Genomic DNA, 26939 nt, shown 5'->3' with positions numbered 1-26939 from the left:
CTGATAATCCTTTGAAAAAAAATCCAATATTCTCCCAACGTTATGAAAAACGTTAATTAAAACTGAATTACTATAGTGGAAACAAGTTGTCATATACAGCAGACTTTACGAAATTCATTTCATCTGTTTCATCTCAACAAGTTGTCGACGCAACTTTATTCTAATATTCTGGGCATTTCATCACTGTCGAAATTCAAAATTTCGAAAAATAGGGATTTGCGAAATCTTTACAGGAACGTTTACTGAGAGCAAGGACTTGCACACTGGAACGAAACAACGAGAAAGAACGTTACATAAACAGGGAGCGCAAAAAGGCTAAACAAACACGAAATGGGAAAAATAAAATACCACGCGAACCTTAAAACCGTCATAAGTCCAACTGCCCAACTTCAGGACACACGTTTGCACGTCATAGGGAAAAAATTCGACGTCGATCGAGCAAGAGGATTTATAAACAGCTGGAGGCTTCCAGAGCACCAGGCCGGAGTAGAAGACGGTGGCCTTGGTCATCAGAGTGACCTCATAGTTGCCATCGGCGCTGTAAGGAAAATACACTGATAGCGTTCGACTGAAATCAGCACTTTGGTTTTATTCCTTGGAAAAATATTCGAAACTTTGCGAGTTTCCCGGAAAGGGAAATCAATAACATGCTAAGAGAGGAAAGCTGGCGATTTGAGCTTCTGGTTTCAGCCTGTTCATTTTCGGAACATCTGATGGTTCTGCTTTCGATTGCAAGTTTTAAGACTTTTGAAACTGAAAATTATAAAGTTCTGACAGTTTTGTTGTTCTGGTCAATTTTGATAATGATAATAATTGGTGAATTCGTCATAGCTCAAGAGAGGTTTACACCACGTAGCATTCTCGTGATCTACCACAGTTTAACTACTTACTCCTTTTTCGTCAGGGTTTTTGGTATCCCGCCACTTTTCAGGATGAATGAAACAATCTCAAATGTTTCTCTGATTCACCATCCTTTTCTACCACATGCAAGAATTTCAAATACGTTTTCAAGTCTCCATTTTTAATTTTAGAAAAACCGTTTTTTCAGCCTCTGACATGACTTTTTGTAAAATATTTTTGTGTGAAAATTCATGAAAAAATAAATGTTTGTTCTTCAATACAAAATTCATCTAATTCCTTTTCTTCCATTCCAAAAAAAATAATAATTCATATTTCCCGCGATGACGAACTCTTTGAAATGAATAACAGTGAAAACATAAATACGTATAAATCGCTGGTCCCTAGCGTAAAATAATGCTTACTAATTTTTGATCTGATCGCTAAAACTTGAATCATTCCAAGTTACCTGTTGGAAAATGTGTAGTATTCCAGCAATCATCTCAAGTGGAAGATATTTTCAATGTTTTTCAATTTTTTTTTTAAAGTTCATTCGAAAAAGAGAAAATTCGATTCCGTACAGCGTAACAGTTTTCACTTCGATTTGGACTATTAACCAGTAGAAATTTGCTAATTTTCAATATTCAATTAATTTCAGTTAATCTGAAGTTCCTTGCTAATTTTCTGTTTCTCCATAATGCGGTATATACTTTACAGAACACCTATACTCAAAGATAATACCATTGACAGAATCATTGAGTAGCTTCCATGAATCCTTGAATGAAGTACTCTTTCTGGCTTGAATGAATGAAATTAGTTTTTTGAGCGGTCGTTCACCGAAATAATCACTCTATTATTTCGCCACTGTCTGCAATTTTCGAATTCTGAACTGGGATGGTTCCAAATGATAAGATTCGTTCGTCCGTAAACACAATAATTTTTGAAAGAAAAGAGCTGAAGAATGGAAATTCTCAGGAAAGCTCAATATCTTGAATGCCGATTAGGGGTTCATTAAATATGGCCAATCATATTTATTCATTTATTCATTTATTTATACACTGGATGTTAGTGAACAACTGAACAAACTCCAGGGGTTGATTCTGTTTGAAGAAATAATATCAGTTCCCAAATGCAGTCATTATTTTTTATATATCCCATTTATTCACTAACATCCCTTATAAAGATAACTATTTCAAGTTTCGTACAAAATTTCGTGTCGGCAAACTAATATTCCAGTGACAGGAGATTCTGGAGATGCTGGACTATCGTTCATCTGTCCATTTCCCGTTTAAATTCATCATCAGAATATCATTCCTCCAATTTATACTGCATAAAATCATCATAATTACAATTACTCATTCAAATCTTGACCCTTCCCAAGTCTGACCTTGAAGGCTATTTACGTAGCGAATGAAGCTATGACCTTGTTAATTCGTATTTACGAATTTCTCGAAGAAAATGAAATTCATATCAGGTTAAATTTTGCATCCAGACATCCTCTGATATGTTAATGATATGTTATTATGTTATTATTATTATTATGTAAATAAAAAACTAACCAGGATTAAGCCATTGTAACTTTGAATATGTAGGTATTTTTCATCAAAATTTTGTTTTTTTCTTAAGAGCCCATTGAAATCTATGACGCTTTCGGTGACATAATGTCTCTTAAATATTTTGGTTATGACAAACCACTGTAAATTTCTAAATAATTAGAAACATACAGAACATTTTGAAAAAGAGATGAATTTTAAAAATGAAAAAATTAAATCAAAAATATATATATAATTAAAAATTATAAAAAACCATCATTTTTGAGGTTTAATTTAATTTCAACTGATGAGGTTAACCTCAGTTCTCTCTAGTCTCTCTAATAAAAATTCAAATCTAAAATAAAAAATAAACGATCGTATATCTTCAGTAGATTGTGCATCTATCTGTTCTACGTAAATAATTCATATTTTGGCTGATGGTGTTCAAAGGGGGAATTCTGAAGGAAGGAAATCGTAACTATTGGATTCATCTCGCTACGCTCTGCCACAATTTCAGTAAATAAATTGTTTCTACGAAAGCTGTAACCTGTCAAATAGGTTAAAATATGGGGGTCCAAGCTTCAGTGACTTCCTCTTTATTGCTGCCTGTATGACCTTATTTTCTGAACCATAGCTTGGGAATGATAATTTACCCCCAAATTTATATCCTTTTTCTCTCGAAGCTTTACAACCGATCCACGCAATTTCAACAAAAGCTGTTGAGACAATTGGACCTCTTGAGAAACACTTCGAAATCGAACTTTATCTTATGTGGTGGAATTTGTATAATAAAAAGTTTTTTTGCAGAATAGATATAATTGCAGAATCTATAAAAATATATCTTATTTGATTTTTGAACTTGTTGTATCGAATTTTTGACTGCAATTATGCATTAACTTCAATATTTCCTGATATTTCGGCCAAAATAGATTTATTTCTATTTTATATGAGTTGATACCAAAAAATGTTTTCATGAACACTTCCATATGAAGATTTTTGACATTATTTAATCAGTTTAGATTCACGATGGACAAATGAACAAATGTTGCTGCTGAATAGAGGTTTGTTCTGAAACTATTTTCACTTTTCACCAGAAATTTTGGAATAAAAATAGAAATATTCATCTGATACCGAAACTCAACTAGCCTGAATATCCATAGTGCTGATTTCAATGAATACTCTGGAATAAAACTGTTCATTAGATCGCTAATTCAGTATGAACACCTTTCAATCTGAAATATAAATTTTCATTCTAAAACAATATCAATATCAAAAATATTTTGATGGGAAATATCGAAAAATATTTGTCATGCTCCTTAAAGCTATTGAATATTGAGAATGAATAAACTAATACCAAATCAATTTCAAATTCTACATACAAATGGTAGAGTAGGGATTTTTCATTTCCTATCAGAATAGATACATTATTGAATCAAGAAGTTTTAATGAATTCATTCTCGTTTTTTTTCTTATTTCGAATATTTGCAGAAAGCGTTGTAAAATTATGTATATTTTGTGAAATGATGAGGACATTCTCGGTCATTCTTTTGATAATAATTTTTTTCTTAATGTGCACAATATACAGTTGAAGGTTTTATCTCAACTCCAATGTCTAACGGACAATATCTTCGGAACTACTAGAAATCAAATGAACACTGCATATAGATATTTCATTTTCCTGAAGTTTTTTCGAATGTGGATGATAAATTAAATGTTTCATATTTAAGCAAACAAATTGCTCATTGCCAATACATATGATATAATTTTAAATGGTCATAATGCAATATTCTGTATTATTTTTGACATTTCTAATGTCAATTGCCTTCACCAGGTTATGCCATTCAATCATAGAAAGATAGAGGTTTCAACAACCTTCAGCATTCAATTGTTGAATGGCTTTATCAAAATCAGAACCCATTCGAGAATATTAGGAGAAATTTAATAATGATTCATCTAGGAGATTATTCAGTTCTATTGTAGAACGATTTGAATGTGATTTTGAGCCGTACCATGTAACCCTTTCAAATTTGTCTGCAATACCAAGAAAATTGAGTCAATTAACTGAGAAAAGTAGTCCATCAATTCTTTTTAAATATCTCTCATGCTCATACTCACAAATGGGTTCTGCTTTTGATGAAACAGTCCAACTTTGTTGAAGCCTGTATCTTTCCATTATTAAATGGTATAATCTACTGAACACAAATGACATAACAAATGGTTAAAAACAATACACAATGTTGCCTCAAGGACCATTTTGAATTATACAATTCTTATTGGAAAACCTGACCGTATGTAGAATACAAAGCTCAAACTTTATATTTATATTTTATAATAATAGTGGAACCAGAACCATAGAAAATTAAAAAAAAATAGTGAGAACCGAATTGAAATTTTGCGTGTTGGTATATGAAGAGTAACAATTTCGAGCCATCTGCAAAATTGGGTTCTAACAGAGTAATCAGATTCATAAAAACTTTTGGAAGAATATCGAAAAAATAAGAAGCTATTGAGCGCTCGTTCATTTATGTGCTAATTCTATAGTTATGTGATCTTTAAGTAGGTATGCAATTGGTACATGCATGACTCTAGATGTTCCGGAGATCATATCGTTAGACATTGATTCTGAACCACCCTGTACAAAATTTAGATTTTGGAAAATTATCGACTGAAGATGTCCTTAGCACTCATCACTTAAGCATACCTACCTACCTTGAAACCATCATATGTCCAACTCCCAAATTTCAACACACAAGTTTGCTCATCGAAGGGAAAGTACTCGACATCTATCTCGCAGGAAGACTTGTATATAGCTGGTGGTTTCCATTCGACAAGGCCTTGGTGGTAGATGGTGGCCTTCGTGGCCAGCGTAACCTCGAAATTGCCGTCTGCGCTGCAAGGCAACCAACAACAACACTAACAACCGCAACAACTAACAGAAAATCTTGTTCTTGTTTATATGTGCTAAGTGGGTTTTTCTTACTGATGATAATTATTGGGATCCTGTAGATATCATTTGAACTTTTTTCACTGTACTCATTTTTGTCCCTTGATTACAGGGTGTCCCAAATTTGATCTATCTATATCGATCTATCTTCGTCGAGAAAGAAATAATCTTTGGGGACCCCCATATCTTTTTGCAGAATGATGAGCAAATCAAAGATGTCTTGATCTGTTCTCGAGGTACGAGGCGTTTCTTTAATGTTTCAAATAGTTCGCTGTATCTTGATTTCTGTTCTAGATATTCGAAAAATTTTAAGACTTTTTTCAGTAATTTTTATTGTTTACATTATACTCATAACAGTTCATAGAAATCAATTACCGTTTGAGAGATATACCTAGACAATTTGCAATGCAATTTTCTAGTACAAGATTTGTAGAAAGGCACCATTCCTCTACCTGTTTTTCAAGAATGTCATCCGTTCTAAAGATTTTTAATATTTCAATATTCTTTTGTGGCAACAATTAAACCTGGTGTTTACTAAATGTGGGGCAAATGAAAACTTCAGATGGTTGTAATTTGAAGAAGAAGCATTTTCGTTCAAAGGTTAATGAGTACTTTTCTCTTATTTTGTTAAGAACTATCACCTCCTGAAGTTTTGTCCCACAATTAGGAAACACGCTGTATATAAATATTCTTCATTTAATTTTAGATTTAATTAATTTTGATTCTATTGTATAATTGTAATCGACTCAGGGTGTCTCATTCAAAAAACATCAATTTTACTCTATATCTCTAAAATAGTAATTTATTTCTATATTCTTTAAAGAGTATCATATACATACCACAAAAATTACTTTCAATCAGAAACCAAGATACAGCGAATTATTTGAAAGAGTCATTTTTCAGTAACTCGTGAACGAATCAAGATATCTATGATCAGCTTTCTGATATCTTATTATTTCGAAGAAAGAGATCATGGACCCTTGAAGATTTTTTCTCTAAATCTTAGAGTTCTCGGGATGCTTTCAGTGAGCATCGAATTTGGGACACCCTGTACAAATTTGAAGCCAAATTTTGGTGATATGTCTATGTTTAGTTTTCAGAGTTATGAGCCAACAAAGTGAAACAAGATTATCATGATGAGATATACGGGTTTATTATTCATATTTCCATATATTTTCATTGAATATGAAACATCGTGTACGCTATCAGTTGTTTTACAATGTCGTACAAAAAAGATATTTCATATTTCGCGCCAGATGATGAATTGTTAGTCGTTCATCATAAAGCGGAAGGAATTTGTGGCGTTGCCAAACTTCATTCAGAGAATGATGGGGCTTCCGGAGATTTAGAGCTTAAATGGTTGTTTGTCATTCATCAAAAGCCTACTGAATCAAGTTTGAAAGAAATTTCGTGATTCGTAATTTTTGACGAAGTTGTCATTCAAATACATACAATGTGTCCGTAAATTATGGAACAAATTCATTTTTAGCTAAACAGACCATTTTAAGAAATAATCCTGAAACACTTCGATTTTTTATTTCAATTTACCGTATTTTACAATAAAAATCTAATAAACAAGGTGAAACACTTTCGAGTAATGACGTCACCATCATTTTCTTCAAATGGAACACCCCCATTTTGTCTCAATTTGCCGATTACTCTAGCTGAGCTGATTCCAAATATGTATCACATGTTGATTCCAATTGGTACAGGGTGGACAAAAATACAATAGTTTTACGTGTGTTCATAAAGTAACGCGTAACATTCTTTATTAGTTAAATTACCAATATTATCAAAAATACTTATTGTCCAGCTGCAATTGGTTTGTTACATTTTTAGATGAATAAAAATGAGTTGCTTCCAAACATGTTTAGTGCTTGTGGTCTAGCAAACATAATATCAGCACACACAAAACTATTGTATTTTTGTACACCCTGTACCAATTGGAATCAACATGTGATACATTTTTGGAATCAGCCTATCTAGAGTAATCGGAAAATTGAGACAAAATGGGGGTGTTCCATTTAAAAAAATTACGGTGGCATCATTACTTGAAAGTAATTTACCCTGATATTAGATTATTATTTTGAAATACGGTAAATTAAAATCAAAAATCGACCTGTTTCAGGATTATTTCTTAAAATGGTCTGTTTAGCTAAAAATGAATTTGTTCCATACTTTACCGACACAGTGTATAACGTCTAGTAGGTACTTGGATATGAAAATGTAGTTTGCTAAAAGCATATAGGTGTCAAGAACTTCAAATTTAATTAGAAATTCTCGATATCTGCAGGATTCAAAAATCCAAATAATTACCATTGTTCAAGTTTCACTCAGTGAAAGGAATGAATTCAGTTTTGGAAAAATGGGTTCTTGTACAACTTTCTTCGAAATAATACAATTTTAATTTAAAATTCGATCAGTTACTGAAAAAAGCCTGAATTGCGAACGCGATCAGAGATCGTTTCAAAGGTTTGATGTGAAGTAAGCATTTAATCTTTTTATTTCAAAGTTGAAAGAAGAAAATATTAGGCTTGCACTGTTTTCAAATAGTCCGAGAAAATTCAGATAACATGTAGACGCTCGTCAATAAACGATATTACTTCGTCTGATATCTAACCAATATTTTTCAAATATGTAGAGTTTCGTCGGAATTTTTCCAACAAAACCGCAAAATTGACAGTAAGAGGTGCTCTTTTCAACTTTCATTCATGAGATATGGGCAATTTCCTCTTGTGCTATTATAAGCGTAATTGCAAAATTGATGTCAGATTGAATCCTTTTATATTGCGAAGGTGATAGAAATCCTTGATATGGAGCCATTAAGGAGTAAGGGCTAGACATTTCAATGACAACGATAGATATATCAACTAGAGAATTTTCAGTAAACGCTGAAATCTTTTCAGCACACTGGTGATGTTAAACACTGTAATAGCGTTATAAAAAATTAAGGAATTCAACTATTTATATATATATTATGAATTCGTAAATTCAAACATTTTATTTTAGGTAATTTGTTTCTATTTATTTTGAAATTCTTGATATTGATTAATATTCAAACCCGAAGTATCAATTCTGCGGAACCTCTCGAATGAACAGCCTGTTTTCTACTTTTTATGTCTCAATTTCAGTGTTCACATTCGAATAAAATCAACATAGAAAAGATACATCAATTGTTCATAGCGCCTGGATACCAGAAATAGATCATACTTCAACTTAATAAGAGGAGGTGATGAACATATTATCATTTGTTTGATATACTCACTCTCCGAATCCCTGATCAAAAAAAAAAAAAAATTCCGTCTGAACAGCAGTCTCAAAATGAAAACTCAATCAAAAAACCTATAACTCGAAATTGTCAGGTGAATTTCAAATTTTATTCTGATTCCAATATCGACTCCACAGCAAAATTCGTTTGGAGGCAAACGTTGAAACCACTCTCGGTCTGTTCTTTCACTAATAGCGGCCTCACCATAGGTATTTGAGAGCATTTGATGAGCCTCGGTCACATATTTATTCATATTAAAGCAGAAAATTAAAACCTCCCGCAACAATGACCAGAATTTGTCCCGCAAGCTGACTTGTTTAATCGAGAATGACTTTATGATGCAGACACAAATCGACATTGGCAGAATCCAAATGATACACCTAATAGATGAACTAATTTACAACAATCAAATCATTATACATCGCAGTTTATATTTAGCTATATTTAGTTATATGGTCTCCAAGAGCGTAATTGCTTATGATGGCTCAAAAACTCAATGCATTGCTTATCCTGATTTTTCAATTTGTTGTTATGAATTAAAAAAATATTTTTCATCATTCTTGGTATGATTAAATGATGTCGTGATAAGACCAAGCGCTTGTAAAATTTTCAGTTGATTTCTGAGTCAGGTATAATCGATTATAATTGCATCGTTTCCAATTCAATTAACTGCTCCAGGACATAGTGTTCTGTGCTGGGAAGGCAGTGATTGGCATCGGACTATCACTAATTCAAAGCTTGAGATTCACAGGTCCCTTGGACGACTTAGTTGGCATTTCGAGTACGAAAACATCTGCCGATAACTCTGGAAATATTCGTTTTACTCCCAACAACGATAGAAGTTAATGAAGTTATTTCAACTCAGAGCCAGATCAACTCCAACTTGTAATGCAACCATGAAAAATTCAGGGAAGCTCTGCGCAAGTTCGATCTGAAAATTCCAAGGATAAATTCACGAATATTTCATCAACGGAAGTCTCCTCATGGCCTGCAACCGTCGTTTTGAGAAAGAATAAAATATTCAATGCGATACAAGAACCTATTTGATCGTTCGATGTTCTTTCGTTCACACGATATGTGCATGTGAATGGAGAAAAAACTGTCGTGTTTCACACTCGAAAAACAAATGACGTCCCTTGTTCCTCTGAGAATTGGATTGAAAGACTGTATGAGCTGGCAATAGTTTCAGAAGAGGCCATTTTATTCCTGGGTATATTTCTGAATTGCCAGAATTATAGTATCATATTTTTCATCGATACTATCAGAAATATCTAGTTGCTCTTAAGAAATAACATTAGAGTTCTAGACAAACATCTAAATATATCAATCTGAAGATTTAGTTATTGTTTTATTGGAACTTTTTGATATTTTCAATATCGAAAATTTTGTTGTTGATTTATGTTTCAAGGTCATCATGGAGGACTCGTATCAAGAGGTTTCAATCTCCTGAGTGCCTTTATTTGGGATATACGGGGTAATGTTCATCTTTGGAGTGAAATTTCATAGTTCAATAGCTCATTGAATAATCGACCGAATGATTTGAAGGCTCGAATCTTTAATTCTTTATTAAATCTGAGAAAAGTCCAAATTATTATAAAGATCCCGTTAGAAATCTGTGAGTAATGTAATATGAGTTTTCAAAAAGTTTAAATAAAAACCGACTGAAACCATCACAGGCGATCGTTATCGAACGCAATCGATGCGTTTGAGCCAAGCATTGAAAGATTAACGGCCGCAATACAACGAGAGACATGATTTTACAGTATGACAATGCTCGACTCCATGTTGCAAAATTGGTCTAGACATACTTGGAAATGTTGAAATAGAAAGTCCTACCCCACCCACCGTATTCCCAATACGTTGATCCTTCCGACTATCACTTGTTTCGATCAATGGCACATGGCCTGGCTGACCAACATTGGATAGATTCGTGGATGGCTTCAAAAGATGAACAATTTTTTAACGCGGAATTCGTACGCTGTCCAAAAGTTGGGAGAAAGTAGTGGCCAGCGATGGACAATACTTTGAGTCCTAAATGTATAACCAGTTTTTTACAAAGAAGCCTCAAATTTCGGCGGAAGCAAAGTTGCACGCCTATGTAGTACTACAAGAGAAGCCCCGCATCTCGAAAGTAAAGCATTTGCAGGCCATGTTCTTCTTCATGTGACTTATTTCCAAAATAACCCAAGAAATCTCTTATTTCCACACCATGTATACCCTTAAGAGTAGTTCTTATCCCAAGAAATAGAACTTATCAAGGTTTATGATCTAGAAAGATTTGTTACATTGTTACTACTTTAACGAAAAAACGCGTAGGTTCTGAGAAAATTTGAAATGTTGAAATAATTACGATAACTTATTATTGTTACTGAAATAGCTTAGAAAGCTCTTTTTTTTTCGACAAAATAATCAATTTTACAAAAGAGAAAAACATCATTTTTTCCATTTCTCCGAAAACCACAGATGATTTATTTTTGAGGATCCCGAGAGCCAAGAAGGAAAATATGCTTCCCTAGGAATTTATACTTTCACTGCCAATGTTGTATTGAGGAGGTCAGGAATCAGGATACAACGCATAAGTTTTATATAAAATATTCGTATTCCGAATCCTGTTTTGAATTCTCCAACTTCGGATGAAATATTGGACCGAGAAGTTGATTTATATCTATGGAAATCTGAATCTGAAGTGAGCTATGAGTTTTCATTCCTGGAACAGATGAATTTGGGTCATTCTTTCGATTATTCTCCACCCTAGGAGAACCAAGGATAAGCATATCTAGATAATGACCCATAAGCTATGCAATTCCAAATTCCGAGCGCTTCTACTAAAACATTATTTTCGACTTCAAGATAATCTATAATAATTAGTCGGATAATAACGCTCGGGCAGTATTTCACTCATATATTATTCAAATTTATTCAAGAAACGAAGGATGTTTTCGTGTGCTTTCAAGCTCAATATATGCCCAGAATTCCAAATATTTGAGGGGAGCATTGAAAAATCATTAGGAGCTTTTTGCCCATTTATTGATGCGCCTATTGTGTTCTCGGAGACCACATAATTGTTTTTGAAGATATGTCATCTATAATCTATCTAATCGAAAATAAATAGATCGTAGATGTCATACAATTAGCTTGAGTTCTCGTTAATATAACGCCATCGAAATATTAGTCGATTTGTGTCTGCATCCTGAAGTAATTCTCGATTAATTAAGTGAGCTTACGAGACAAATTTTCGTCATTTGCGAAAGGTTTTGATTTTGTGCTTCAATATGAAGAAATCGGCGGCTGAGGATCATCGAATGTTCTCAAGTACCTATGGTGAGGCCGGTATTAGTGAAAGAACGTGCCGAGAGTGGTTTCACCGCTTCAAAAACGGTGATTTAGACGTCGAAGACCAGCATGGCGTGGTGGAAGAGATAAGGTTTTCGAAGATGCAGAATTGGAGGCATTTCTCGATCAAGACTCGTGTCAAACGCAACAAGAATTGGCAGAATCATTGGGAGTGACGCAACAAGTCATTTAAAACCCATGAAACCCAGTTAAGAAGCTGTGAAAATTAATTATAAGTTTCGGTACTTATTTACCCAATCTGAAGCGAAGATTGATAAAGATTGGATAAACTGATATGATCATCACAAAAAAGTACGCAACAAGCCCTTCCAAAACGGTTGAAAGTCATGAAAATGTTTCAGAAAAAAGGTAATTGGGTGCGGTACGAGTTTAAGCCGAGAGATGTTGAACGTTTGTTTAGTTGTGAAAAGCTGCTTACAAGGCAAATACGAAAAGGATTTCTGCATCGCATTATAACTGAAGACTAGAAATGGGTTCATTGGGATAATTCCAAGCGCAGAAAATGATGTGGATTTTACGGCCATGCTTTCACGTCGACGGCCAAACCAAATCCTTATCGAATGCAATTGATGCGTTTGAGCCGAGCATTGAAAGACACACTACTGCAATACAACGTGAGACATGATAAAGTGATTTTACAGCATGACAATGCTCGAACCCATGTTGAGGAAGTGGTCAAGACATAGGTACTTGGGAACGTTGAAATCAAAAGTGTTACCCCACCCGCCGAATTTTTCAGGCTTTGCTTCATCGGACTATCACTTGTTTCGATCAATGGCACACGGCCTGGAACCAGCACTTCCGATCTTATGAAGAAGTATAAAATGGATTGCTTCAGAAGATGACCAGTTTTTTCAATGCGGGATTCGTACGGTACCGAAAGATGGGAGAAAGTAGTGGCCAGAGATGGACAATCCTTCGAAGCATAGATGTAAACCAGATGTATAACCAGTTTTCAAAAACAATAAAGCTCGAATATCGGAAAAAAACACGGTGAAAGCGAAGTTGTAAGCCAATAGAATACTACGAATTTCTATTTGAATCACTTTTAGCTGTAAGAAGTCGGTACTTCAAAGTGTAGTAAATAAGTACCTACTTCAGTTTTTCACGAAGGCTACTTGAAAGAATAGAATTAAAATATGCATTCATCTATTTCGAAATGTGGAACCATTTCAGTTTTATGTAACTACTGTGGAGCAAATGCCAATAATTCGAACATTAGCATGAACTTATTGATAATTTTTAATATACCACTCAAAATGGTTGCAAAATGGTGAAGGTGTCGGTTTTATAATCTTTACTCGTAGTTAGTCGAGTACTGTTTAATAATTTTTTGGTATTTCATTCATCCAAATTTTAAAGTAAGAATAAGAATCATCATTTGTTGTCTACGAGTCAAATGAAGTTAGTACTGAATAATCATAGATGAATTTTCGATTACAGGTTCTTTTCTGAGCATTTTAGAATAGTTATTTATAATACAAGTGCAGAAGGCATTGATATTCTTCCACGAGTTCAAAATTCAAAAACGAGCCACGAAGTGGCGAGTTTTGGAATGAACGAGTGGTAGAACGAGCCTTCTGTACGAGTATTATACATTATTTTCTCTAATTCATTGCATTTTCATTGAAATTAATGAAATATTGCCATAAATATATTTTAGTGATTTTTGCATTGAAAAATGTTGGTTGGCAGAACTGATTTCTTTAAGGCAAATTGATTAATTGACAGATAAAGCCGTGGCGGAAAGTTCGGAGTGCCAACATAGAATAATAAAATATAACCATGAAAACTGTGCGTTTCTGATATATTCTCGCACGATTTTGTTCTACAAGATGTGGAAGAATGAACGGAATAACCACAGAATTGGAGAAAAGTCTTGATCAACCACGCTCGAAAGTGAAGGAAGTTAGTATCATCGAACAATATTTTTCATTCATCAATGATTAATCATTCGAACTATTCAATGAATTATGCGATAATGATTGAAATGCAATACCCCCAAAGTTTCCTACATTGAAATATTCAGATTTCAGTCTCCAGTGACATGAAACGATGCGTAGCGAATTTCTTCGAATGCGAAAAAATCTCAGAGATTTATTACCCAAACTAGAAACTTTCGCTGCAGTTCCTCCGTGAACTGAATGGTAGAAATCTCATTCCAAACGGAGGAACAAACTTTAAAAAAACAAACTTCCACAGTTTTCGTGACAAAAAACTGAATCGGCAGATACGCCATCTTGAAAGAAGTTCGTTGAACCGAACAGTGATCAATTTCAATTACACCATATCACATGTGTCAGCTCAATCTGCTGGCCTTAGTCCTGAACCCTATATATTAATATCCTACCACACTACATAGGATATGGGCGAGCTTTCATAGGAGGAATATTATCTCTTATAGAATGAAGGTAATGAATAGCTATACGATCAGAGATGTCAATCTTTTTGAACGATTGATGGGAAATAGCTTATGCGATGGAATTTGTGAAGATTTTATGATCTATACAACTCTTAATGTTCTTTAATATGTTCCATTGAAGAACAATTTTTTGCAGCCTTTCTACTTGTCGAGAATGGTCATAAATCATTTTTTGCTAAGCGCTTTCGAATGTCTGTTCTCCGAACAAATTTCTTTAGTATTTCGTCACACTTTTGAGCTGAGAATGGTCTGGTAGGGTTTGACTCCTCAATTTCAAGATTGTCTGTCTGGTCGGTGATAAACACAAAAACTCCCAAACAAAAATATCTTGAAAACTTCATGGTAGATTCGAATTCCCCTCTCTCTCTTTGGTCCAACTCCCTAGTAAGGGGTTAATAACTAAAGATGGTATTCTGCCATTTCACTCTATTTTGGGCAATACCGAGGGCAATACTGACTGTTTGCTGCAGCCCATGACCAATCATGCCTTTAGTTAGATCTACCCATTTCTTTGGTGATCTTCCTCGCTGATGCTTATCCTTTACCTTTCTTTCAACAAGCTATAAAAAATGCAAATTCCCCTAATATTGATCTGTATTAGATTTCAATTCTCAACTTGAACAGATATTCCTAGGCAAATCAACCTTTCGTCCAAAATTCCTATTCATAATAACTCATTCATATGATTTGTTTTTCATAAATTAGGTGAGAAGATAGAAAAATGATTTTTCTATGTGAGGTGTATCTGAATAACACCAAAAAAATGTAAGCGGTGATTCAGTGATGAAAATACAGTTAGGTTCAACCAGGTTTTTTTAAAAAGGAAATTTCCATACAGAAAAAAGGTGTAACAAAAAATATTTGAGGGTTGACCATTTCAACCCCTTCTGTGCATAATTCAGTGTTGAAAAATTTCCGAAATGTGTAATTTTATAGGCAAATAATATTTGTCGAGTTCTGTGTCTTCAGCTCAATAATTGCAAATAGTGCAATTTTATTTCGAAAATAATGGATCTGTGCGGAATACGTATCGCGCACTACGTCCGTTTTATTTTGTTTGGCGATGGAGCGCACTTCTGGTTGAATGGCTAGGTCAACAAACAAAACTGCCGCATTTGGAGTTAAGCTAATCCTCAACTGTATGTCGAAACAACGTTACATCCAGAAAAACTGACTGTTTGGTGCGCTTTATGGGCTGGTGGAATCATTGGTCCGTACTTCTTCAAAAACGATAATGGCCAGAACGTTACAGTCAATGGTGATCGGTATGGAGCCATGATTACTAACTTTTTCATTCCTGAATTGAACAACCATGATGTCCAGGAGCTGTGGTTCCAACAAGACGGCGCAACATGTCACACAGCTCGTGCCACAATCGATTTATTGAAAGACACGTTTGGTGACCGGCTAATTTCACGTTTTGGACCTGTGAATTGACTTCCAAGATCTTGTGATTTAACACCGCTAGACTACTTTCTGTGGGGTTATGTAAAGTCTTTGGTCTATGCGGATAAGCCACAAACCCTTGACCATTTGGAAGACAACATTCGCCGTGTTATTGCGAATTTTCATCGAAAATAGAAGGTCCAGATTGGACTACATCCGAGCCAGCCGTGGCGGTCATATGCCAGAAATCATATTTAAAATGTAATGCCACAAGATTATCTTGCGGATAAATGAAATTCATGTCAATCGTTGTTTTATTGCAATTTGAAGTTCTATAGCTCTAAAAAAAAACACGCTTTACCTTTTACATTTTTTTCGGTGCTATTCAGATACACACTGTATATTTAAATGAATTGTATTTGCAAAATTTGATATGACGAATGCCGTTAATGAATAAATATTTGGTCTCCAATTGGCGTTTAAATTAACAAAAGTTCCTAACTTTACTTAAGCGCTTTCCTGATTTTCATTTCATAGATGAAACCACTCGAATGAATCCCAATGTATGAAAACTGAGGAATTGAAGTAATTTCCAGTGAATTACCTGCTTCTTTCGACTCTCTCCTGTGATTTCGTTTCGATTACCGAATGAGCGGCATGTGAAAAAGGTTTAAAGAGCCTATTCCGTTCGGATTGCCACTTTGCCAGCGCTGAATATCCATGTCACTCAATTACCGTTATGCCAGAAAAGAGCACATCAATTCACTGAATTTGTCGACGTCCACTCGTATTTTGAATCGCTTACAGTCACTGATTGCGAGAGTTATCTTTTCAGAATGATTTATTCAGGTGTTATTTATGCCATTATGGCCAATCGGTATTCCGTTTTGCTGGTAGAACTTCATTGATGTCTTTGTATTGGCGAATCGTTCTTTTCGAAGCTATATTATATTTTATATTCGCTTTTTTGATGGAATTCGTGAATGAATCAACATTTTGCTTCGGAGTTTATTGAAGACAGGGCCTTTGAAATGAAAACACTCTATATTAAATAATTCTGTTCACTATATAGTGAACAGGCAAAAATCTAGATTAAGAGTTAACCACAGAAAATTTGTTGTCATGTAGGGTGAGTAGTGATAGACTGGTTCCTCTCTATTTGTTTTGTACAACTTTGCTTCCGCCGTTTTGCAATAGGCTGTAGCGGTGAGTGGTAGTCGAAATACATAGATCGTAGATATCATACAATAAGCTTAGGTAATTGTGAACATAACGCCATAGAAATATTAGTCGATTTATATCTGCAACATGAAGTTGTTCTCGATTAAACATGTCAGCTTACTAGCCAAGTTCTCGTCATTTCCGGGAGGTTTTAATTTTCTGCTTTAATATAAAGAAATCTGCGGCTGAGGCTCATCGAATGCTCTCGAATACCGATAGAGAGGCCGCTATAAGTGAAAGAACGTGCCGAGAGTAGTTTCAACGTTTCAAGAACGGTGATTTTGACGTCGAAGACCAGCATGGCGGTGGAAGAGAGAAGGTTTTCGAAGATGCAGACTTGGAGGTATTATTTGATCAGATCTTGTCAACCACAACAATAATTGGCAGGATCATTGGAAGTGACATAACAAGCTATTTAAAAACGCCTGAAAGTCATGGGAATGATTTAGAAACAAGGAAATTGGGTGCCGTAGGAGTTGAAGCCGAGAGATGTTGTTTGCTTGAAAGGCAAAGACAGAAGGGATTTCAACATCGCATTGGGACTGGAGACGAAAAATGGGTCCGTTACGATAATCCTAAGCGCAAAAAATCATTGGGATAGCCCGGCCATGCTTCCATGTCGACGACCAAACCGAATATTCACTGTTTCAAGGTCATACTCAGTATTTGGTGGGACCAGCTCAGTGTAGTGTATTGAGAGTTGTTAAAACCGACTGAAACAATCACAGGCGATCGTTATCGAACGCAATTGATGCTTTTGAGCCGAGCATTGAAGGATAAGCGATTGCGATGCAATAAGAGATATGATAAAATAAATTTATAACCAGTTTTCTACAATAGTGCATCAAATTTCGAAAGAAAACGGCGGAAGCAAAGTTGTACGCCTGTGTAATTGCAATAAAATACAAGTTATTGCACCAATTGGTTCAACAGTCCTTATAATGACTTTCACGCCATTTTCCAATTTTCTCTTTCAGCTTAAAAACAGTCGAATTTATGAGATTTTGATTTTGACCAAATTAATTTTATATCATTGATGTCCTCATCTTCACGTTTTCATTGCGAAGGTTGAAGGCAGAATGATGTAGCAGTTTTTCTCTTCGAAATAATTTTAAAGCGTCAAAACCAGAAGATAAGATCTTCCTGAAAATCATGATTGTCTATTAATCGAATTGTCCCTAACGAGGACGAATTTTCTCTCCACAATCTGTCTAACGGTCGAGAAATTCACCCTTGAATTTTTTTCCTGATTTCAAATCCGACTTCCCTCCTCTAATAATTTTTCCCTTTTTCATTTGCATGAATTAACTCAGCTCAAGGATGAGAATTTCTCCCGGAAAGAATTTTATAATGAAACCGGAAACAACCAATATTTTCCTACAGTCGAGCATCGCGCCCTGTGAAGCTTGAAAATGGATTGGATACATTGTGATCTGCAGTTCGCCTAGCTAGGTTACTTGTGAAATTAATCTCTTGGGATGTTTGTGTCCCTAATTCACAGTTTTGGTGTCCAGAACAGGATTTTAGAATGATGAAAATTTCATTTATATTTTATTTGGGACGTAAAACACAATAAATTCGAGAGAAGTACTGGCATCAGGATCTTTTGAGATCTCCTTCAGGTATACCCCATTGATAACCACTGAACTGGATATAGATATGATTTATCACGATATCATTTTGTCGATTAGTTTGTCTAGATGAGGAGGGGGGCTATTATTTTACAATCCATTATATGTCGAGATACAGTTATCTGTATCTCGTGTTGTATGAATTCGATCTGGTTCCACCTCTCTTCTTCTTCTTCTCTTTCAGCCATTCACCATCCACTCCTGAATGAAAACCTTCTCCATACTCTTCCACATTCGTCTATCTCTGGCCTGACTCAGCCAGTTTCTACCAGTTATCTCTCGGATGTCATCCACCCATCTTCTTTGTGGTCTGCCTCTACTTCTCCTGGTCTCACGAGGTCTCCATTGTAGGGTTCTTAGTGTCCATCTGCTGCTGTCTTGTCTGGCTATGTGACCAGCCCATCTCCACTTTTTGAACGCTATTTCCTCCTTGACATCCCTGACCTTGGTTCTCTCTCTGATTTCCTTGTTTTTGATCTTGTCCCTCAATGATATGTTGAGCATAGCACATTCCATTGCCCTCTGTGCTACTCTTAGTTTATTTATTTTTATAACTTTTAACTGTGAGGGTTACGGTCTCCATCCCGTATGTGGCAACAGGTAGGATACAGGAGTCAAAAACTTTACGTTTAAGATTTATAGGGAGGTCCGCATTTTTTAGTATATGTGCAAGGTTTCCAAAAGTTGCCCACATTAGCGTTACTCTCCGAGAGTATCCACTAGATGGTCTTAAAAATATGAGATTTCGTACTACAAAAACTTTCTTGACAGTTTTGTGATCAGTTGACTCAGTTTAGTCAGAGTGCGCATCAAAGAAACTAGCAAAGAAAAAATACAATATAGTTTTCTTTCTATAAAGGTGCAAATGCATGCTTAGGCAGATGAAAATGTGAACTGTAACAGTCAATCACGGTCAATTCTAGTTTCTTCGATTGTGTTTCAGTAATTTCGATGTCAAAGATGCATCAAGCGCTTGAAGGCCAATTGTCGAAAATTGTCGAAACGCAGCGATGCCAGCACTGTTTCAACTGACCAAGAAATACAGATTGAAAAAAAAACAAGTTTGAAACCATTTGTATAAGGCAGGTCTTAAGACAAAGCTCGATGTATGGGTACCACACGAGTTAACGCAAAAAAAAACCTCGAGGACTGAATTTCCATCAAATATTATTTAATTTCCGATATTCTACTTGCATTTTCCCTTGTTCTGATGAAGTGATTCAAATAAGATTTCGCATGAAGCTTGAAACTGTTAATATACATCTAAATGCAGATTTTCAGTAATCAAGAAAATATAATTTCAATAGGGGTTATTTATAGAACTTCCCGATTCTGAGACCCTATTCTAAATAAGTGATTTTCAGAAACGTATAAGTACTTTTCTCTAATTCTGTGGTTATTCCGTTCATTCTTCCACATCTTGTAGAACAAAATCGTGCGAGAATATCTCAGAAACGCACAGTTTTCATGGTTATATTTTATTATTCTATGTTGGTACTCCGAACTTTCCGCCACGGCTTTATCTGTCAATTCATCAATTTGCCTTAAAGAAATCAGTTCTGCCAACCAACATTTTTCAATGCAAAAATCACTAAAATATATTTATGGAAATATTTCATTAATTTTAATGAAAATGCAATGAATTAGAGAAAATAATGTATAATACTCGTACAGAAGGCTCATTCTACCACTCGTTCATTCCAAAACTCGCCACTTCGTGGCTCGTTTTTGAATTTTGAACTCGTGGAAGAATAGCAATGCCTTCTGCACTTGTATTATAAATAACTATTCTTGTTCAGAGCACCAATAGTAAATTATTCTCTTCAACAAACACTTTTTAATATTCTAGCACCTTTCCAGGAAATTTAAAGTTTATGGACTTTATAGACGTTTTTTATTAATTATATGTTACACCTTCCCTTTCAGTTTGACATTCCCGAACACTTCTTGGCTTGGATTCCTTCAGGTGATCGATTTCCTCCTGACGTATTACCTCGAGTATAACATCCCAAGCAATATGTAATTCATGCATAAGAGCTTCTAGTGTCTTATGAGGATTGGTTAATTGCTTGCTATCATGTCCCACACATGTTAAATAGGTTCTCCCTTTCGCCTAGATCAAGGTGTCCACGGCAAGATATTGGCCTTAGCTTCTTCGAAGTGCTCTATAGAATACCTTGCGATATGAGGAAGGGCATGATCCTATTAGAAAATCGGGTCATTCAACTCGTGGTGAAAAAGAAGGATATTGGGCTCTACCACATATATCGGTTCATATTGGCTCGGATAAATGAAGCATGGTGCACATGACGTTTCACAGAAAACCGCACATTGTAACATACTCTATTGCTGTGTATAATCATCGTGCATTCCTAAGCACAAATGTGATTAGTCGCTGGAGACCACCCTATACAATTCCACGTCCCAATCCAGAAACAAGGTACACCACCACAAACGTTGCTGTCCATGACAAGCCGTCAGTTGAAGCACGTATGTTCGATAAAACAACAAGCTATAGTTCGAGAGTAAACTGACGAAGAACTACAAGAATTTTATTCTTTCGAAACCATTTATCGAATATTGATCTCTTACTTGGGAATAGGTCTTCCAATGACATTAATTGATGATGGCGGTTCTGGATGATATTGTCTGTTTTGGTCATCCATTCCCTCTTCTATGCCATGCTTGACCTCTGAACCATGCTGGATAACACTGTATTACAGATGAATTTTTAAGGTAACAAAAAACAACAAGTTCTGTGATTGAAAAACATCATCACAGAAGCCAATAATGCGACTACCTTTCAAGAATTCACTATTTTGTCGATAAATTTCACGTTACCCTATTTTTGGCATTACCGCATCCTAAAAATGCAAAGAAGAATATCAAAACGAAATAGTTGCAACCAAAATCGATACGTAAATCGACTTACTCTTACAACAACTAAATAAAATAATTTGTTGAACGTCAAATTTTCCATGTTCACTCGATTATTTTGAATGATCTTTCAATTAAATAGAACACTTAAGTAATTGAACATGTCTGCCAAGTTTGGTAGCAAACTTCTTGGAGTTGCATTTTTATGTCACAGAGTGTATTATTTACCACGTTCAATGTCATGAGATTTTTTTACACTTGAAGGGCATAAAATATTGATACGTTCATTTCGCACCGCTCTTCCTGATCTCATGAATAATCCTCACTCGCCGATGATATTCGATGGGAACGGAAATTCACTCGAAATACCTCTCTGAAGCCTACAATTCAGCCTAGCATCGATCTGAAGGTTTGTTTTCAGCCAAGCAATGTGCAAACAAAAACGGACTAACTGAATTCAACTTAAATGAAGTAAGTGGGCATTATTCGATTTATATTGAATATAATTCTCAGCAGTTCAAAGAGCAGTATTAATCATTTGAATTGGATGAAAGAGAATGGTAATTGATTGCATTTTCAATAAGCCCGCTGTTGTGCTGTTTACTAATTCTTCGTTTTATTGTCGTTGAAATGTTTCCACTTGACTGGCCTAAGGAAACTGCTGGAAAGGCCAAGATAATAGGGTTGCTAGATTAATTTTGATTAATCGCTTGAATTTGATTAATTACATAATGATGATAACAAAGAGTACCATAAATATTTAGAATCCAGTCCTTGAAACGGAAAATTGTTTTTTTTTTCATAAGAATTTTCGAGATTTGAATTAAATTGCTTTACATGAGGAGATTTGAATGAAAATTAGGTTGTAAATATCAACCAAAATATTTTTATTTTTCACCAGGAATGAATCTGTCAATGTTTAATTTAGCCATGAATGCAGTTTAAAAAATTAGTTACTTTTCTTCTATTTCTACTCAATTCACCAAATATTTCCTTGTTCGTTCAAAACAGAAGTATTTTGAATATTTAAAGTAAGATCCTCATAAATTTACGATTAAGAAAATTCTACCTTATGAAATAGTCTCATACAGTACATTAATAGAGTATTTTAGCAGCGGAGGTATTAGAAATTAATAAAAAAATTAATATAAAACCTATTCCGTTAATTTTTATTCTGAAATCATCGAAAAACTTCGTAAGACAGTTTCTACGAAGCTTAAAAATCGATGAATAAAACTTTGAACTGGTCTTGTCCTCAAAAAAATTTTCTTCAACTCAGGGGAAATAACCTAATACGCCATGCCTTTCCATTTTTCTGGTGTCTCGAAAACACCCACACAATCCCACTAAATCTTCAGTCATGTTTTGACAGCTGTCCGAGGAATATTATTGTCTGTTCGAAATCAGGTTTGTGAATAACGTTGGCGACGTCAAAAATTTTCATAACGTAGGTATTGACAGCTCTGTTGATGCCACAACAAGCCTTCGAACGTCTCACATTTTATTCACTACAAAAACGGAACCCAATATTGAATATCGATTCGCTTGAAAACGTGACGATCGCCTGATATAAGATATCCAGGGAAAACAAGGAAAGAAACTTTCCCCAATTTTAGCGAACATGAAATTTTTCGATATTTCTAACCACTCCGAATCGAATTCAGCCTTGCAAACTTCACATCGACGAGAAAAAAAAAGAGAGGATAAACTGAAATATCCTCCTGAGCGGAAAACTGAACCAACACATATTACTTCAAAAATTTCCAACTTCGATATTAGTTCGCACCAAACTTCGTCGAGTTCAAGATCAAAAGTAGTGGAGCGTGTTTTTCGCAATCTCCCGATCATATCAGCTGGAAAAATTTAATTACGCCTGAGGAAACCGCCTGATGTTGGTACGAGTTGCGAATAATGAGGGACCGGTGATTTCTTTTCCCGTCAAAGAAATAGACCACCATCCGGGTAAGAATGAAGTTCCTTCTTTTATTAATCGGTTCCAACGACAGCTATGAACTCCGGATGTTACTTCCGCAACTAGGGGAACTTGATAAATTCTTGTTCTGCGTATTATTGGAACAAATTGCGCATTTTATTAATTTACTTTGCGTCAGTGCAAGCTATACAGGGTCAGTCTTGAAGTTGTAAATCATAGAGCACCAAACCGACAGATTGGAGATTTTGGGAGTAGATTTAAAATATCAATTACAAGCTTTGTGCAAAATTACAAGCAAATCACAAGACCCACAGAAAACTCGAGAATAATAACTGAAAAATAAAATTTTACATGAAGCTTGGAATTGTTATTTTATATCGAAATATAAAATATTCACTCCGTCTGTTTGGTGGTCACGCCATATTGGGTAATTTTTCTGGATAGTCTTCACGAATTTTCATTGGTTCTAGTGGCGCTATAAACATGAAATCTTTGAAATCTTTGATTAAAATCTAACTATTGGTGTACAACTTGCTTTCGCCGTTTTACAGCAGATGCCTGTTTGCGGTAAGTGGTAGTCGCAATAAATAGATCGTAGATGTCATACTAAATTCTTAGTATTTGTGAACATAACGCCATCGAAATATTAGTCGATTCGTGTCTGCATCATGAAATTATTCCCGATCAAACATTACAGCTTACAAGCCAAATTCTCGTCATTTGCGGGAGGTTTTAATTTTCTGCTTTAATATAAAGAAATCTAGGGCTGAGGCTCATCGAATGCTCTCAAATGTCTATGATGAAGCCGCTATTAGTGAAAGAACGTGCCGACTGTGGTTTCAATGCTTTAAGAACAGTGATTTTTACGTCGAAGACTAGCATGGCAAGGAAAGAGAGGTTTTCGAAGAAGCAATATGAATTGGCAGGAAGATATGGGAGTGCAAAACAAGCCATTTCAAAAAAGCCTGGGAATCATGGAATGATCCAGAAACTAGGAAATTGGGTGACGTACGAGTAAAAGCCGAGAGATGTTGAACAGCGTTTGTTTGCTTATGAACAGCTGCTTGCAAGGCACATACGGAAGGGATTTTTGCATCGCATTGTGTTGTAGACTTCGTGTTGTGAAAGTGGTCAAGACATACTTTGAAACATTGAAATGGGAAGTCCTACCCCACCCACCCTATTCTCCAGACGTTGCTTCCTCGGACTATCACTTGTATCGATCAATGGACACGGCCTGGCTGACCAGCACTTCCGGTCTTATGAAGAAGTAAAAAATTGGATCGATTCGTGGATCGCTTCAAAAGATGACCAGTTTTTTAGACGCGGGATTTGAACGCTGTCCGGAAGATGGGAGAAAGTAGTGGCCAGCGATGGACAATACTTTGAATCATAAAGGAATAAGCAGTTTTTTACAATAAAGCGTGAAATTTCAAAAAAACGTCGAAAGCAAAATTGTATGCCTATGTACTAAAAGATATGCTACGACTAAGGCACTTCCCTAAAGAATAGAAGAAAACCCACATATTCAATCCACAGAACTACCTCCTGATAAGTCTTCTTTTGTGCATAGAGAAGATAATTGAATAGGTCGATCTGAAAAGATTGAAGACAATAACGAAGGAAAAGAAGATCATATAGTTGAAACAGTTCGGTTTTCGAAGCCTATACTACACTGTGCAACAAGTACTCCGAGTATTGAAACAAATTACGGTTGGATCTCACCGCAAACAAGTCACTTGGTCTATCTAGCCAAAGCGTTTGATGAAGTATGGCACAAAGGACTGCTGTATGTGTAGCCTCTTACCTGCAAATTTAGTGCCAAATTGACGGAGTACGGTGACTTTCAGCCGGAGTCCCTCAAGGATCTCTGCTGTGATCGTTATTGTCTACATTATATGTATCCGACAAGCCGAAAATGGAGAGAACTTCCATGGAACTTTAATGCTGACGATACCTCCATTCTTGCAAGTTCGTGGTGTTCCAAAATGACAACGAAATACGCAATCTCAATACTTCAATCAAGATCGCCCAATAGAGAATCAAAGCGAATCCTGAGAAGAAAGCAAATGCTGTTTTTTTTGAGCCAAAAGAAGAAAGATCTCCATGGACATTTTGAAATGTTCGGTAGAAGAATCGATTGAAAAAACGAAGCCAAGTATTTGAGAGTGATACTTAATAAGAAGCTCACTTGAAAACAACACGTCACATCTGATGTAATGAAGAGAAATACGTATATACGAAAGCGTTGTTGTTGCAACCACTACTTTGCAAAAGCAGCAAAATGTATGTTTCCAAACAATTAACACTGGGGCGAAGCAGTGAAAGGCTAGCGGCCTAACTATAAAAGAGATTGAAATTCGAAGCTCAAGCTAGTAGGAATCACAATGTAGCAATATATCAATATACAAAATTTAGCGATTCTGTATTCATAAGTATAAAATACAAAACATGTATGTGCCATATTAGAATTTGGAGATATTTAAACCTAGAATTTAACGTGCAAGATGGTGCAAGCAACAGTTGGTTTATTATGAAACATATCCATGTATCCTCAAAATCTAGATGAACAACGGACTAGAAATTGTGCACTTTGAATGTTATCCATCTCTACCTACTACTGGTAATGTTTGTTGTAATGATCTGACCGTATAGTGATACAAAGTGACAAATAATTACTTCATGTAATTTTCAACTTCATTCCCCATTCCAGAGAGCTGCTCATTTACTGGACAAAGCAACAATTCACCATAATCTCATCCGAAATTTATTACTTTCATAGTATCCCATCAGAAGATTTTGGAGTAAAAATACCCCAGTGAATGGAGCAAAGCTATGCACTCGGTTGTAATCAACTATTAACAATATACGTGCCCGTTATTCTCGTTTAAGTTAATGGAGCTGTGCTCAGTCTGTAATGAAAAGAGAAGGTGTTTAATTCCTGTAATGTGAGTTATGCGAATAATCTACTGCCACACAGGAGACTTTCCGCTGAATTTTATTCGTGATCCCTTAATAGCCCAATAAAATACTTCATATACTTGAATAAGGATATAATCGTCACAAGAGGTATGATTTGGATCGATTTAACTATAACAATATTTTTATTATGATTCTACATAGATTAGTTGAATGTTCAATAATTCAAAATTTTATTACACAATTTCTGTATGTAAACTATACAATCTATAAACTTTTTTCTTACGGTTTTCACAGTTAGATCAGATTAGTATATTTCCGTAAATTTAAATTTTCCGGGAAATTAAGGGGTGATATGATTTGGTTCTGCAATATTCCATTTATGGATTTGCTTTGGCGTTATTTCACTATAAAAAAAGTTGTTATACAGGGTGGCCATTTGAAAACGAAACAGACGAGATTACAGACGAAATAAAGTTTTTCGATAGAAATGCTCGGACAGGTCGATTTCTGTTTCGAGGGGGACAACTCAAGATGTAGGTTACGGACGCATAGCGCTTCAACCCTTGCTGCTACAACCCCCCACCCCCAATTTTTGAATAGGGAAGATGGGGT

At 35.3% G+C, this 26939-nt stretch overlaps 1 protein-coding gene across 3 annotated transcripts in view; it reads right to left on the bottom strand.

The window, feature by feature from the left end:
• LOC123677065 (acetylcholine receptor subunit alpha-like) overlaps positions 1 to 26939 on the bottom strand; it is a 203548-nt gene that overhangs the window by 35312 nt on the left and 141297 nt on the right. For all 3 annotated transcript variants that reach the window (XM_045613507.1, XM_045613506.1, XM_045613505.1), the window contains exon 4: positions 5079 to 5259. In XM_045613507.1, coding sequence (XP_045469463.1) covers positions 5079 to 5259 — 181 coding nt within the window. The remainder of the gene's footprint in view (positions 1 to 5078; positions 5260 to 26939) is intronic.

Source organism: Harmonia axyridis, chromosome 3 (assembly GCF_914767665.1).
Source record: "Harmonia axyridis chromosome 3, icHarAxyr1.1, whole genome shotgun sequence".
NCBI classification, from domain to species: Eukaryota; Metazoa; Arthropoda; class Insecta; order Coleoptera; family Coccinellidae; genus Harmonia; species Harmonia axyridis.
The sequence above is the reverse complement of the archived record's forward strand: the minus strand, read 5'-3'. Positions and strand labels throughout refer to the sequence as shown.